General features: G+C 44.7%; 1 protein-coding gene across 1 annotated transcript in view; it reads right to left on the minus strand.

Annotated features, from left to right (window-relative positions):
- DGKG (diacylglycerol kinase gamma) overlaps positions 1 to 14879 on the minus strand; it is a 229009-nt gene that overhangs the window by 98912 nt on the left and 115218 nt on the right. Inside the window, exon 25 of the mRNA XM_036768121.1 lies at positions 12079 to 12239. Within this exon, the coding sequence (XP_036624016.1) occupies positions 12079 to 12239 (161 nt within the window). The remainder of the gene's footprint in view (positions 1 to 12078; positions 12240 to 14879) is intronic.

The raw sequence follows: 14879 nt of genomic DNA on the forward strand, positions 1-14879 counted from the left end.
ATAATAAAAGCGGCAAGGTGGGGCAGTGGATAGAGCACCAGGCTTGGAATTGGGAAGACTTATCTTCCTAAGTTCCAATTTAGCCTCAGACACTTTCTAGCTGTATGACCCTGGACAAGCCACTTAACTTTGCCTCAGTTTCCTCATTTGTAAAATGAGCTGGAGAAGGAAATGGCAAACCACTCCTGCATGATTGTCAAGAAAACCCCAAATGGGGTCACAGAAAGTTGTTCACAATCGAATAACAACTGTTGGAGGCAGGATTAGAATCTCCGTCTCCCAGGCTCTGAGTTCAAGTCACTCCACTAACGCAGGCAGGCTCCCCAGAAGGCCCTTCGCACTCATGACAGTCCACATCTCCAAGAGAGTTTCAGCTAGCCCTGGAAGCTTTCACAGGCTGCCATCACGTTCTGCGTAGATTCAAGAGAAGTGCTATGGAGAACGCTCTCTGAACACAGTCATTTCCTCTGTCTTCAGAAGAAAAAAAAGCAGAGGCTTTTGTCTGGCATGCTCCTCTTAAAGGCAGCTGGGGGTAACGTAGCTAGAGCACTCTGCCTGGACTTGGCAAGATCTGAGTTCAAATCCAGCCTCAGACACTAGCTGGGTGACTCTGGGCAAGTTACTTAACCACTGTTTATCTCAGTTTCCTCAACTCTAAAATAGAGCTAATAATAGGACCTACCTCGCAGGGTTGTTATAAGGATCAAACAATATAGTATTTGTAGAAAGAATTTGGCACAGTATCTGGCACATGGTAGGTGTTCCTTCCCTCCCTCCCTCCCCATCTGGACCTAGTGCCCTTCACACAGGATCTGAGGCACCTCCATTCTGAGGTCTTCCTGAATCTCACCATCCACGCTTCTTTCTATCCACTCCCCATCCCCCAGAACAAAATGCCCTTCCCTGAGCATCTCTCCCTATGTGCTTCCTTCCCCTATTAGAAAGTAAATTCCTCAAGGGCAGGAACTCTCTTAGTTGCTAGTACTTGTATCCCTAATGCTTAGCAAATAGTAGACACAGTGCTTTAAAATCCATTCAGATCCCTACACCTGCCTGGGCCTCGGTTTCCCTCTCTGTAAATGAAGGGGGCTGGCCTTGCTGGCCTCTGAGGCACCTTCCAGCTCTACATCTATGATCCTATAATTCAAAATGTCATCATGTTGAGTGAGGGCAAGGCCAGGAAAGGAGGCTCTGGACTGTATTCCTCCAACAGAGATGAGCGAAGGAGTTGTGGAAATCCAGGCTGCTGGGCTCCTGAAAGAGCCACAAGAAAGGCTAATGTGAGCTGGCCAGATATCTGTTTTTCTAGAGAACCATACATCTGGAAGGACCTCCAAGGCCACCAGATCCCACCCATTTCTGACCAGGAATCCTCTCCCTAGCATCCCTAGCTAGTGTCCTTCAGCCTACTACCCCCCTTCCCACTGGACAGCTCCAAAGATGAGCAAGTTTTCCCTTATAAACAGGCTCAAACAAGGGCTCCTTGGTAATTCTCTCTTCCCAAGCCCCCCCCGCCCCCCCCACCCCCCACTGCATCTAGCTTTGCCCTTTGGGAAAAACAAAACAGGTCCAAGGCCTCTTTTCAGGTGACTGCCTTGTGAAACCTTCACTCAATCAGTAGGTATTTATTAAGCATTTACTCTGTGCCAGGCACTGCCCTGGGCTCTGGGGATAAAAAGCCAAGCATGAAGTGGCCCATGCCTTCAAGAAGGGTGCCCCCTAAGTCTTTTCAATTCTGGGCTTGGTATCCTGTGTTCTCTCACCTGATCTTCCAGTGATATAGTCTCTAGTGTCCTCATCATCCCAGCCATCCTTTGGGGTGGTGGGAGTTGGGTTCTAACTTCTTAAAACATGGCATCCCGAACTGAACAGAATTCTCCTCAGATGTGACCTGACTGGGACAGGGTACAAAGGAACCCTTACTTCTCTACTCTGGTCACTATGCCTTCCTCAGTGCATCCTGTCATCAATCACACCAGCGCCCTTTGTTCTGGCTGCCATACTGGCTTAGATTGAGCTTGTGGTCCAGTAAAACCGCTAGATCTTTCCCCCTCCACAAGAACTATTATCTAGCCACAACCTCCCCCCACCTCCAGATCTGGCATTCCGACATTTTTGAACCGGAGTATAGAGGTTTATATTTATTTCTTTTAAATTTATCTTACTTGATTTTCATCCCATTATAGTAAGCTGTTAAGATGGTTTTTTGATTCTAATTCTATCACCCAACATGTTAGCTTCTCTCCTTGGCTTTGGCCTATCCACAGATTTGATAAGTATGCCAATCTAATCCAATTAAGCAAGCATTTATTAAGGCCCTGTTCCACGTGAGGCACAGTGCTGGGTGCTGGGGATACACAGTCAAATGAAAAACAATACTCTCCTCAAATGCAACCTTCTATATGAAGCCCTGGGATCTCTGCGGGGCTGATGCCTCTCCTAGCCTTGTATCTATTTGCGTTTGCTTATTTGGATCTACATTGTTCCCCCTGATACAATGTGAGCTCCTTCATTTTTTGACTATTTCATTTTTTTGTCTTTATATCTCTAGGACTGGACACATAGCGTATGCTGATTGATTATTCCTGTCCTCAAGGAACTTACATTCTACTGGCCTATAAACAGTAAAATGTATACATGATTTAGAGAGGGAGGTACCTTGTTTGGACAGTCTTTAAGTCTACATTTCCCTCTACTCAGTGCAATACTTTTGTCATCAACCACCAGCACACAGTGGGATCTTATATTCTCTATACTTTTATACAGTTGACTGTGTGACGAGGAAGATAGGAAAATTTATTTTCGAAAGCTTGAGCATTCTCTTCTTATATTTTCATCAAGGAGATCCCTATTGGAGTCATAGACCATTTCTCTCAAGATTTCACAAAGAAGAGGAAGTAGGTATATGAATTGGTAGCAAGTATCTTCTTGGTCATTTCTTTTCTTGATAATTGTATTGTCTCTGTGATCTCTTCTATTTTTCAGAAATCATCACCTAGAGATACCTCAAAAATTGATTCTTTTAAAATGTTGTTGCCATTTGGATGGACTTCAGGGTATGTCCAGCTACTCTTCCTGGTTTCATTTTCTTAAATACATTTCTACTTGTTCACATAGCACATTGAGGCGGTCAAGTCTAAGTACAGTAGTCTCACCTGCATCAAGGAAAAGACTGGCATAGAGACACTGGCAGCTCTTTTCCATGTTAGGTATATTGTCACCCTCATTCCTCTTTTAGCTACAAAATTCCTTGGAATGATTGGTTAAGTAGAATTCATGCCAAGTTCTCTTTAGACTGAATTTCTTTTCTACTGCTTTTCACTGTTTTGGGAGGTAATAATGCTCATTACCTTCCAATATTGTCTTCCATAATAATTTGCAAACGAGCTTACATTCTAAACCAAGGTTGCTCTTGGCTGCCTCGTCTCTCCATTTGGCAAAGAAGTGAAAGGTTTTCTGTCAGAGGTAGTTTGTAGTAGTTGTTCTGTCTCTTGGTTATGGTAAGTATTTTGCATTGGTCAAGCTTCAATAGGACATAGTGATGGATGTGATGTCTTTTCTTTTGTCCATTTCCCATTTTTCTGAATTGGCAGCTTTTTTGAATAGGTCAGGTTGTAACTGCTGTAATGGCCCACCGTGGTTTCATCTCTATCTTTTTTTTCAAATGTGGTTTTTATTTTGATCTGTATTCTAACTAGTAAATGACCTGACTGCCTATGAACTGCTGATGTGGCTTATTAAGATATGAGCTTTCACTTGGGGGCATTTTTTTTAATGTATGTGCACATATACTTAGTGCCTTCAAGCTCTCTTACTGATCATACGATCACAGATTTGGAGCTGGAAGGAATCTTAGAGGCCTTTTATTTTATCCTCTTCATTTTATAGATGAGGAAACAGGTTCAGAGAGACAAAGTGAGTTGCCCAGGGTTAACAACTATAGTAAGTATCAAAGGTGGGATTTGAACTCAAGTCTTCTTGACTTCAGGTTGGGTTCTCTGTCTGCTACACCATTGCTTCCTCTCTAAATGGTAGCTAGTTTATGAGCCTTTGGCCTCATTCGCTTAACTATCCTGAGCCATCTCTTCTGACAGTTTTTTCTCCCAGGCCCACCTTTACACTGAAGTTACCGAGTGCCAAGGTGAATGTTGACTCAATTTGGAGAGGCCCATCAAGTTCTTCATAGACTGTCTCTACTTCCTCATCTTCTTTCAAGAGAAACTGGAGCAGGAGTTTCAGTAGATGTGGAGTCAGGAAGACCTCACCTCAGACACTAACAAGCTCTGTGACCCAGGCTGAGTCATTTAAACTCTCTAAAATGAAGGATTGGATGGCATGGCCTCTGAGGTCCCATTTAACTCTGTGTCTATGAAACTATGCAGTCACTTAACTTGCCTGAGCCTGGGGTTTCTCATTTATAAAAGGAGTGAGTTGGACCTGATGAGTTTTAAAGTCCCTTCCTAAATCTGTGATCTTACGGACTGTTTCCACAGTGACCAGTTTGCTGATGCAAGGCAAGATGGACAAGGGTACCATGACATTATGTTTCTTGGTTACTTTTGAATTCAAGACAAAATGAACTCCCATGTTCACCTTGATGAGGAAAAAATGTGTGGCATCTTCTCTGCTGCCACTTCACTGTATCTTGTTTTCATATATAGCAAGAATGCCAATATGGCTATGAGTCACTTCCTCTTAATTTCCTCCAGTAGCATATCCACTTATTGATCGATGGGCAAAGAGTGTGAACATTTAGTGTGAGAACAATTAAATTAAGGCTTGCCAATGTTCTAGAAGCTGGGCGATTCTTTGTACCCTATACCCTCTATTTTATGGTTAGGTTGCTATCACTGAAGAGGGGGAGCTACCTTCATGGGGCTGAGGGCTGTTTTCTATTTTTATCTGTTTCATGAGCTGTCATGACCAAAACATTCCTTGCCCAGTGGCTAACCTTTGGGCAATGCTCCAGCCCTAAAAGTCTGTTATTCTAATGATGGTACAGCTGATTAGAAATGGGGGTGAGAGATTTCCCTCCAGCCCCTGATTCCCCTTATTAATAGCTTTGGGAATGTGCATCACCCCATCCAGACACTTGTTGTCCTTTCCTTACCTTAAGGGTTAGGGACATGAGGGGGAGGGGGGGACTCCAGAGTTACAAATCGCTCAGGAATTATGTTGTAATCAAAACTTCCTGTCAGTGATATCCCTGGTGCTTTGGCATTTCTGAAAACCCCAAATAAAGGATAGAGAGGAGGATGCCAGGGGAAGTGGGGGGAGGTGGGTGTCTGAAACCTTCAACCGTTGGTGGCATCAGTCAACAGGACCATGACTGGAATGCCGGATCCCTATTAAGCCTAAAAGACTCGTCTGTTTATCTGTGTAAGAATGGCACTCAGGAATAACAGGAGTTAGAGGTGAGGGTTGGGTAGAGCCTCTTCAGTTTGTTTCTGCTCTCTAGCCAGATTCTGGGTCCAATCCCTGGGGATGAGGGGAAACTGAGCGCTATTTGTCTTAATGGGGCCAGGGAAGGGAATATGGATTTCTTAGTGCAAACTCATTATCGCCCCTGGAAAAATAGCTCAGCCCACTGGCCCTGCTGCTGGTGGGGGAATGGTAGCCTCTTTACATATGACAGGCAGCAAACATTTGTCAATAATGCTTTGTATTAGCTCCCGCAGACACAGTGCAGTATTTACAAGGCTTCTTTGCCTCGGGTGTCTGATAATCAGTACAAACAGGGATGTAAATGGTAGGCTGGCTCCCTACACATTGACTTAGGAAAAAAAATCCATCTAATGCATGTAGCCCTACAAAGTTTAGGAAGTCAAATAAGGAGCAAGGCCATCTGCAAATGTCAGGCCTCGGCTCAGCCCAGGCTGCATGGTGGTAACTGATTTTGTCGAGAGTGGCCCTCTTCAAATGGGAGCGAATGAGCATGCAAGCACAGAAAATATCTGCCATGTGATGGCCGAGGTAGATGAGCTCTGGCTAAGGCCCCTTCCCACACGAAAATCCCGTTGGACTGGATGACAGCTGAGGTTCCCTTCCAGTTGCATCTCCATGACCTTATGGGTGGCCTTGGGTAAAATCCTTTAACCTTCTCTGTGGTCCCTTCAAGCTCTAGAGCTGGTATCCTATGATCCCCCCACAGGATTTGGAACTAAGATAAGAAGTACAGTGAAAAGAGCTGCTGGCTTTGGGGTCAGAGTATCTGAATTTATATCCTTGTTATCTTACTAGCTGTGGAACCACAAGTGGGCAAGTTACAGTGAAGGGTCACAGAGCTAGAGGTAGAAGGGGTCTCAGAGGCAGAAACTGAGGCACAGAGAGGTTAAGTGACTTGCTCAGAGTTACACAGCTGGGAAGTATCTGCATGGGATTTGAATCCAGTCTTCCTGACTCTGAATCCAGTCCTTGATCTATTACATCAGATGCCACCCATCTTGAACTGATACACATCTTTGTAACGAGGAGGTTAAAAAAATAAAGCAGTAAAGTTAAAGTAAGAAGTCCTTTCCTACTCTCAATCTATGGCAATATGATGCTATGACCTTGTAATAAAATGTTAGGAGAAAGGAAGGATAAATTAGAGTTTGATATGGATCAGAAGTGATGACAGGGGGCAGTTAGGTGGCACTGCAGGGGAGAGAGCAACGGCACTAGAGTCAGGAGGACCAGAGTTCAAGTCTGACCTTAGATGCTTATTAGCTGTATGACCCCTGGCAATTCACTTAACCCCAATTGCTTCCAAAGACAAAACGAAACAAAACAAAAAAGTGATGACAGCTTGGCAGAAGGCTTCTGGGGTGTGTGGCCTATGGTTTAATTACACTGGCCTGTCAGCAGTGCCTGGCATTAGAACCCCACCTATCCAAACAGACTGGCCAGAACAAGCGGTCAGCGATGCTCTGGCATTTTAACTGGCTCTTTTCCCCAAGGGAGGACCAGCTGGGCTTTGTATTTCTTTGATAAATTAATTACACGCCAGGGTTAATTAGCCATGACTTCTAATTAATCTACTGGTGGCTTTGAAGCATTCAGGTGATGATTGTTCAGTTGTTAGACCAGCCACTTGATTTATCCAACAAGTATTTATGGAGTGCCTAGTGTGTGCATTGCACTGCATATAAAGGGAGATAAGCAAGGATGGTGTGACTCAGTTTCTCCCTTCCAGAAATTGGTTATGACTGAGATGCAGAAAGACTGGCAAAGGGGAAGAAAGCTGGATTTGGAGTCCAAGGATCTGAGTTTGAATTTCAGCTCTGTCACTGCCCGGGTGGCCTCAGACAAGGTCCAGTTTTCTTCCTTATAAGAGGAGGGAGTTGGCCTGTGTGGTCAGGATGAAGCCCAGGTCCTCTGACTTCAAACCCAACCCTCTTTCTGTGCTTGAGCCTGGCACATTTGGGGACAGCTGAGGAGACTCATCAGCCTGGAGTGGGGAGCTTGTGGTGAGGAGCAGTGAGACAGGCATGCTGGTGGGGGCTGGGAATAAAGATGAACCCTTGAAAGGGTTCAATGTCTATATGTTACCTTCCCAGGGCTTAGCTTGGCACCCGCTAGGCATTTAATCCATTCTGGATTTGCTGACGGATGAATGAATTCTGACTCTGAACTGTTAATGGTGGAGAAGCCCAGGAGAATTTTGAGCAAAGGGAAGTGACTGATTTTTTTTTTAAGGAACAGCACAGTGATAGAAACTTGCAGAACTATCATGAGGGCCAGATGAGATCCCGTGTGTTAGAAGTGCTTTGCAAACCTTACTGCACTTTGCTTTAAATATCAGCTGATATGATGAAGAAGAAAGCACCCCGGGCCACATATTTACCCCACTTGGAAGTGAGGAAGTGAGGGGGTGTGCTAGGTAGAGTAGAGGGATAGTGAAGAAGACCCGAGTTCAAATCCTCCCTCAGACATTTACTTAACTGTGTGATCCTAGGAATTTCACATAGCCAGCCTCAGTTTTGTTATTTGTTAAGTGGGGAAAATACTAGCACCTACCTTATAGGGTTGTTGCGAGGATCAAGCAAAATAATGACCACAACGCCTGGCACAGAGTGGGTATTTAAATGCTTGTTGACCGACTGAAGGCAGACCACCCAAGGAAGAGGCGGTTGTGGCACGTAGAGGAGGGGTCATGACTTCATTTTGTGGGAATGGAATTGTAGAGGAAGAGGAAGAAGGAGGGAACATTTTTGGGGGTTGCAGTCCTGTGATTTTCCTGGGCCGGAAGGCCTACCTGCCCATGTAGATCAACAATTCTTCTACAATTTATAGTCTTAACGAGTCGTGTGGGGCTTTGAGAAGTGAGGTCATGAAGGAAGTTAATAGGCTTATCAGATCACAGATCTAGGGCTGGCAGAGACTCTCTGGTTTATCTGACTGGACCCTTATTTTTCAAATCAAGAAATTTGGGGTGAGCGGGGGCCAGATGGCTTGCCTTTACCAAAGTCCCACAGGAAATAAGGAGCTAGGATTTGAACCCAGGGCCTTTGATTCCAAATGCAGCAATTTTTTTTTCCAGTATGGCATACTGACTTGGCCACCAAGTGATCGTGAAGAATGAAGGAGATGGATGAGTTACGGGTGATTTCAAGGTTCAGTGACTGAGAAGACTGTGGCGACACTGATGGAAATAGGGAAGGAAAAGCTGGTTTGGGTGTCAAAGGACATGACCCATTTGGTTTGGGACTCAAGTTCTGTGGTATTCATGAGAAATAAAAAGCAATAAATATTTGAGATGATGTAGAGTCAGAGATGTGAGGCTGGGCCCCAGTGCGAGGTCTGGGACAGAGGGGAAACTTCAGATGGAATACAGTGACCAAGAGAAAAAGCATAGAATAGAGTGCTGAAGACTGAATGTAAAGCAACATCCTCCATTAGGCGACAAGAGGAGGAAAAGGAGATGACAAAGGATGCAAGGGAGGAATGTTCAGAAGGTAGGAATGGAAGTAGGAGAGAACACTGCCATGGAAACCAAAAGAGGAAGTGGTTTGGAGGGAAGGGTGATTGATAGTGTCACCTGCTGCTGAGATGTCAACGAAGATTGGAGAGCGTGGAGACTGGACCTGGGGTTTATTAGCGCAGAGAACTCGGAGAGAATGCCCTGTCTCGATGCAGGTTGGTATCATCTTTGTAATGTATAGTCTTAGAGCATTGCCTGGAGCTCTGAGAGGTTGAATTAATAGTCTAGACTCACATAGCCAGTGTAACTTAGGGTTGGTTGGTCATCAGTTGTCCTTCATTCGAGAGGATGACCAAAATAACATTGCTATATTGAGGTCAAGGTACAATGTGTCTGACCATGGCTGATGAGACCAACTTAGGGGTAAAATGTGACCATAGAGCTACAAAAGAGCATTGGAGAGGTAATGTGCTAGCCTAGGAAGACCTCTAGGCTTTAAAGTTAGAAGACCCTCCCTCGAGCCCAGCCTCTGACACTTACTAGCTGGGCAACTGGGAGTAAGTCAGCCTTAGGCTGCTCAGCTGGCTTTGTGAACTGGGCAGCCTAGTAAAAAAGGGAGCACTGGTTGCTATTCAGAAAGTGGTCATCTGGGAGTCATTGATAGAAGGCCTGAGGCATGCACGTGCAGAATAAGAAACCTTTCAGTGGTGTCAAACTCAGAGAGAAATGTATCCCTGCTTATAGTATATTAACTTAGAAAACCACAAGTTAACATTGTCAATGTCTTATTGTAGTTATATTTTGTTAAACATTATCTGATTGCATTTTAACCTGGCCCTGGATTTTGCAGGTAGAACCTTGAGTTTGACATCTCTGACTAAGGACTAGTGAGAGGCAGTAGAGTGTTGAGGATAGTGGTCTGGCCTTGGAGTCATAAAGACCTAAGTTCGAGTGTGGTCTATTTCCCTTCCTAGCTGTAAGTCACTTCAAGTCTTGGTGTTTGAGGCAACTCTCTCTGACTCTAAATCACAGAGGAGTGGCCAAGCTGCACTGGCATGGAATGATGTCAGGTCTGTACAGATATATATTTATATATATATATATGCATGTATATATACACATATGACATACATATACACATATGTAGCATATGCATACACATTTACGTAGAAACATTATATACACTCCAACAAATGAGGCTGCCCTTAACTTCTCTGTGAGGGAGGACAAGGGAAGTGGGATTGGCCCAAGGCACCAACAAGACTTCCTTGTGATGTGGATAAAAAAGACATTGTCCCAGATTTGTTGTTCCCTTTTTTTTCTTTGTCCATTCTGACTTTCTGTCATGAAACAGGCAATTCAGGAGGTTGAGAGATGAATTATGGGGATCCCTCTGGACGGTGAAGAGCAGGGACAGTGACAGGACCAGCAGCTACTACGACTCAGGCAGTCTTGGGAGCTGGGGCTAAGGGGAGAGGGAAGAAGGTCACTTTCTTCCTTCACTGAACCCGTAAGCATGAGATAGGATGGCAGTGCATCTTCTTTCCCCATTCTTCCTTATCAGCTAAGGGTGCGCATGCTGGGAAAATATTATCGTCTGAACCAAAGGCTGGGGAGGAGTCATGTGTGAGGGGGAAGAAATAAATTTCCTTTTACATTTTTAATCCCATTTTATGAAAGTGATGTGATCAGACGCTGAAGCTTTGAAATACTCAAAGAAGGGGCTTCAAGAGAGTATACTATTCCATTGGGTAGGTGAAATGCGCTGAGGATATAAAAAAGTAAGTTTCACATGGTGATAGTTGATCCATATTTCATCTCTAGGACTAAATTGGGAGCGCAGGATAATGAGAGGTGGCTTGTTGTTTTTTTTTAAGCTGCTTATGAGGTGGAGTTGGGAGCAGTGCCACCATGTCTGGAGAGAGCCACTTAGGCATTTGCAGACTGGAGTGACCTCTAGTGGCCAGCTCTGAAACAGCAGCATATTAGAGAAATTATCCTAAGGGTGATTGAGGCTTGTAAGTGCATTAGCGGATTTAGGTAAAGTGAACCCTTGGTGGTTAATTTAGATATTGGTCTCTGAGCTAATTCAAACCCCTTGACCAGATTTTTACTAGTCACAGAACATGATAAGCCAACATTCCAAGTGAATACCAAAATTGATCCATGTATCTGTCAGGTTTGCTTTATGTATTATGAGTTTTGCTATCCTCTGATGCCCTTTCAGTCTTTCTTTCCTTCCTTCCCTTTCCTCCCTCCCTTTCCTTCCTTCCTTCCTTCCTTCCTCCCTCCCTCCATCCCTTCCTTCCTTCCTTCCTCCCTCCCTCCCTCCCTTCCTTCCTTCCTTCCTCCCTTCTTTCCTTCCTTCCTTCCTTCCTCCCTCCCTTCCTCCCTCCTTCCTCCCTTCCTACCTCCGTTCCTTCCTTCCTTCTTTCCTCCCTCCCTTCCTCCCTTCCTCCCTCCATTCCTTCCTTCCTTCCTTCCTTCCTTCCTTCCTTCCTTCCTTCTTTCCTTCCTGTATATTGCAAGGATTGTGCCCATTTTTATAGTTAGTGAGACTGAAGCTCAAAGAAAGTAAAAGGCTGGCTTAGTTTCACACAGCTAGCAAGCATCAGCATTAGGGATGAAACCCTGATCTCCTCTAGTCTACTAAACATATTTTTATTAAGTGCCTACTATACGCAAAACACCATGCTAAATGTTGAGGATTGAAAGGAGGCAGTCCTTGTCCTCAAGGAGCTTACATTCTACTAGTTTCTCCTGGTTCCAGGTACAGCATCATTTCTACTATACCATGCTGCTTTTTTAAAAAATCAAACTCCATCAACTCATTCATTTCTATATTACTGTAGATTTTCAGAATCATTTTAAATTATATTACTGTCTTTTAATAAGCTTTGCTTTTGAAAAACCCCAACCCATCTTGGTTGAATTTTTTTTTGCTAACCTGGGTTTATGAGCAATTTAATGGGAGGGGGGTGGTGGAAATCTGTGTAGCTCTAGAGGCCAAATATAGTTTGACAGTGAACAGATTAGTTCCAAAGTGAGGGGAAAGTCTGGAACAGACAGAATAGAAAGCCAGGAGGGAAAGAATTGGGGCCACTCATGGATGCTAACCTCTCCTCACTTCAGCCGTTCCCTCATTAGAAGGGAAAGAAGATTCCGGGTCAACTCACCACACCAATAGAGAAATAGTTGTTGAACACGCAGTGTCGAACAGGGTCCCCTTTAAAGGCCCTCTCTTTGGGGATGATCTCAAGCTGCCACCGATCCAGCATCACCTCGGAACTTTGCTCAATGTCCTTTAGGACTCTCATCAAATTGCCACCTTCGTAACCTGGGGAGCATCACATTATGTTTGCCATTACAGCAGAAACAATCAACATGTCCGCAAAGACAGCAGATCAGCTATCAGCATAGACATGGAGCTCTCTCAGTATGTTACTGGTGATTCAGCAGAGGGGTGCTAATGAAGAGCAATAAAGTCACAGTAAGGATCATGAGACTGATTATACATTTTGATCTAGTCACACCATTTCTAAGTATCTCTCCCCAAACCATCATAAGAAAGGAGAAAAAAAGGAATCAGCTGATGGCAAAAATTGGCAAACAAGCTACATGCCCAACAATTTGAAAATAGATGAATAAATCATAGTTATATTTATCTAATGGAATATCATGAGGCTAGGAAATGATAAATACAAAACATTCAAGAGAACTCGAGAACTCGAAAGAAGTCTGTGTACAGCTATGTAGGAAAGAAAGGGCAAGTTATAAGTCCAATGGTGTTGGAACTCAGATCAATCCAGAAGGAGACATAGAAACAGTTTTTTCTTTGCTTTCTTTTTGCTGGCTAATTTATTTAGTTCTGCCTTGTTAAAGGGGAAGGGTTTGGGATAAGCTTTTGATCTCTGCCTTGTTTGTTTATTTGACTATTTGTGTTCGATGAACAAGTTGTTCAGCTGCTAAGAGGGATAAGGACTGGGCGTGTGATTTCATCGATACAGGGAACTCCTGGGTGAGGGTGCTCCCTCTACCAATGCAGTTGGCCCCTCCTCTGCATCTTAGGGTCTTAGAGGGTTCCTTGGGGGCAGGGAGAGATGAATGACTTACCAGGGGTCGTACAACCTCTGGGCTGTCTTCTTGGTGGCAAGCCCAGCTTTCCACCATGTGCCTTTCAGTTTGTAACCATTAATAATAGTAATAATTACAATCATAACAGATACAGAGCTGAGCTTACAGTCAGGTGGTCAAGCCTTGCCTCTAACACTTCATGCCTATGGGACCTTGGGCAAGTTACTTAACCTCTCCGACCCCCAGGCAACTCTTTAAGACCACAAGTTACAGAGAAGGTGCCAATTCACACTGGTAAGTAACGAAATTCCTTAGGGCAGCCAGGTGGCACCACAGTGGCTAGAGCTCCAAGCCAAGGCTCATCTTCCTGCATTCACATCTGGCCTCAGACACTTCCTAGCTGTGTGATCCTGGGCAAGTCACTTAACCCCATTGGCCTCAGTTTCCTCATCTGTAAAATGAGCTGGAGGAGGAAATGGCCAAACCACTCCAGAATCTTTGCCAAGAAAACCCCAAATGCGGTCACAAAGAATTAGACACGACTGAAAATGAACAGCAACAACAACAAAAATGCTCTCAAGTCAACGTTCCTTGGTATGGGCGCCGTGTTGGGGATGGCTACCTGGTCACGGGCCTCAAGGGCTACCTGAGCACCTGTGGCCGTTGTGTACAAACTATGTCTTTCAGGATCATGGTAATTTGTCTGGGGTGAGTATGAGGGCATGCACCATCAATGTCAGTCAACAAGCATTTATTAAGTGCCTACTGTGTGCCAGGCACTGTGCAGTGTTGGGGATACAAAGAAAGACAAAGGACAGTTCCTATTCTTGAGGAACTCATATTTTAATTGGGATGGGGGCTAAAATGAAAACAAGCAGATATCTATAGGATACTTGCAGTGGGAGTTAATCAGGACGAACCGTTCTCATCTTATACTTGCTTGTCCCTCTTACTCATTCACCACGCCTTAGTACTCTCTGCACGTGCAAACCTTATGTAGTGTAGCTTCCCCTCTAGCTCAGAGCTTCCCTGGCTCCCTTCAAGACCCGACTCAGGCAACACCTTCTGCATAAAGTCCTTCCTGACTGCCCTCTCCACCCCACCCACCTAGTTGCTCATGCTCTCCCTCCCAAACAAATATGTATTTATACTTTTACAGATAAATATGGTCTCCACTGCTGGAATGTAAGCTCCTTGAGGTCAGGAATGTAAGCTCCTTGAGGTCAGGTCCTGTTTTATTTTTGTGTCCTTAGTACATAGTACAGTGCCTGACACCTAGTAGGTGCTTAATAAATGCTTGCTGACTATCAATCAATTCATCCATCAATAAGCATTTATTAAGCACTGGGCTGCACTCTGGGGGTGTAGAGAGGGGCAAAAACACTGAACCTACCCTCAGGGTGCTCAAATTCTAATGGGGAGAGGGGTGTGTGTGTGTGTGTATGTAGAGAGACTAGAAAGGGTCTCCTCAAGAAGGTGGGGTTTGAAGTGAGTCTTGAGGAAAGCCAGGGAGTCAGGAGATGGAAGACCTCATGTGAGGGACAGCATTGAGGCCAGTGTCACTGGATCATAGAACGTATGAAGGGAGGGAACTGAAAGAAGATTGGAGAGGTAGGGAGGGACGAGGTTGTGACTGGCTTTAAATGCCAGATAACGCACTTTATTTTTGATTTTGGAGGTATAGGGAGCCCCTGGATTTTACTGAGTTGGTGGGTGATACTGTCAGACCTGCACTTTAGTGAAGTCCCTTTGGTTTCTCTGTGGAGACACAGATGGGGGAGCCTTGAGGCAGAGAGAACAACCTGTACAGTAGCACGGGTGAGAGGTGATGGGGACCTGCACCAGGCTGGTGCCTGTGTGAGGAGAGAGCTGGTGTACCTGAGAGGTGTTGGGAAGACAGAAA

This window comes from Trichosurus vulpecula, chromosome 7 (assembly GCF_011100635.1).
Source record: "Trichosurus vulpecula isolate mTriVul1 chromosome 7, mTriVul1.pri, whole genome shotgun sequence".
Taxonomy (NCBI): Eukaryota; Metazoa; Chordata; class Mammalia; order Diprotodontia; family Phalangeridae; genus Trichosurus; species Trichosurus vulpecula.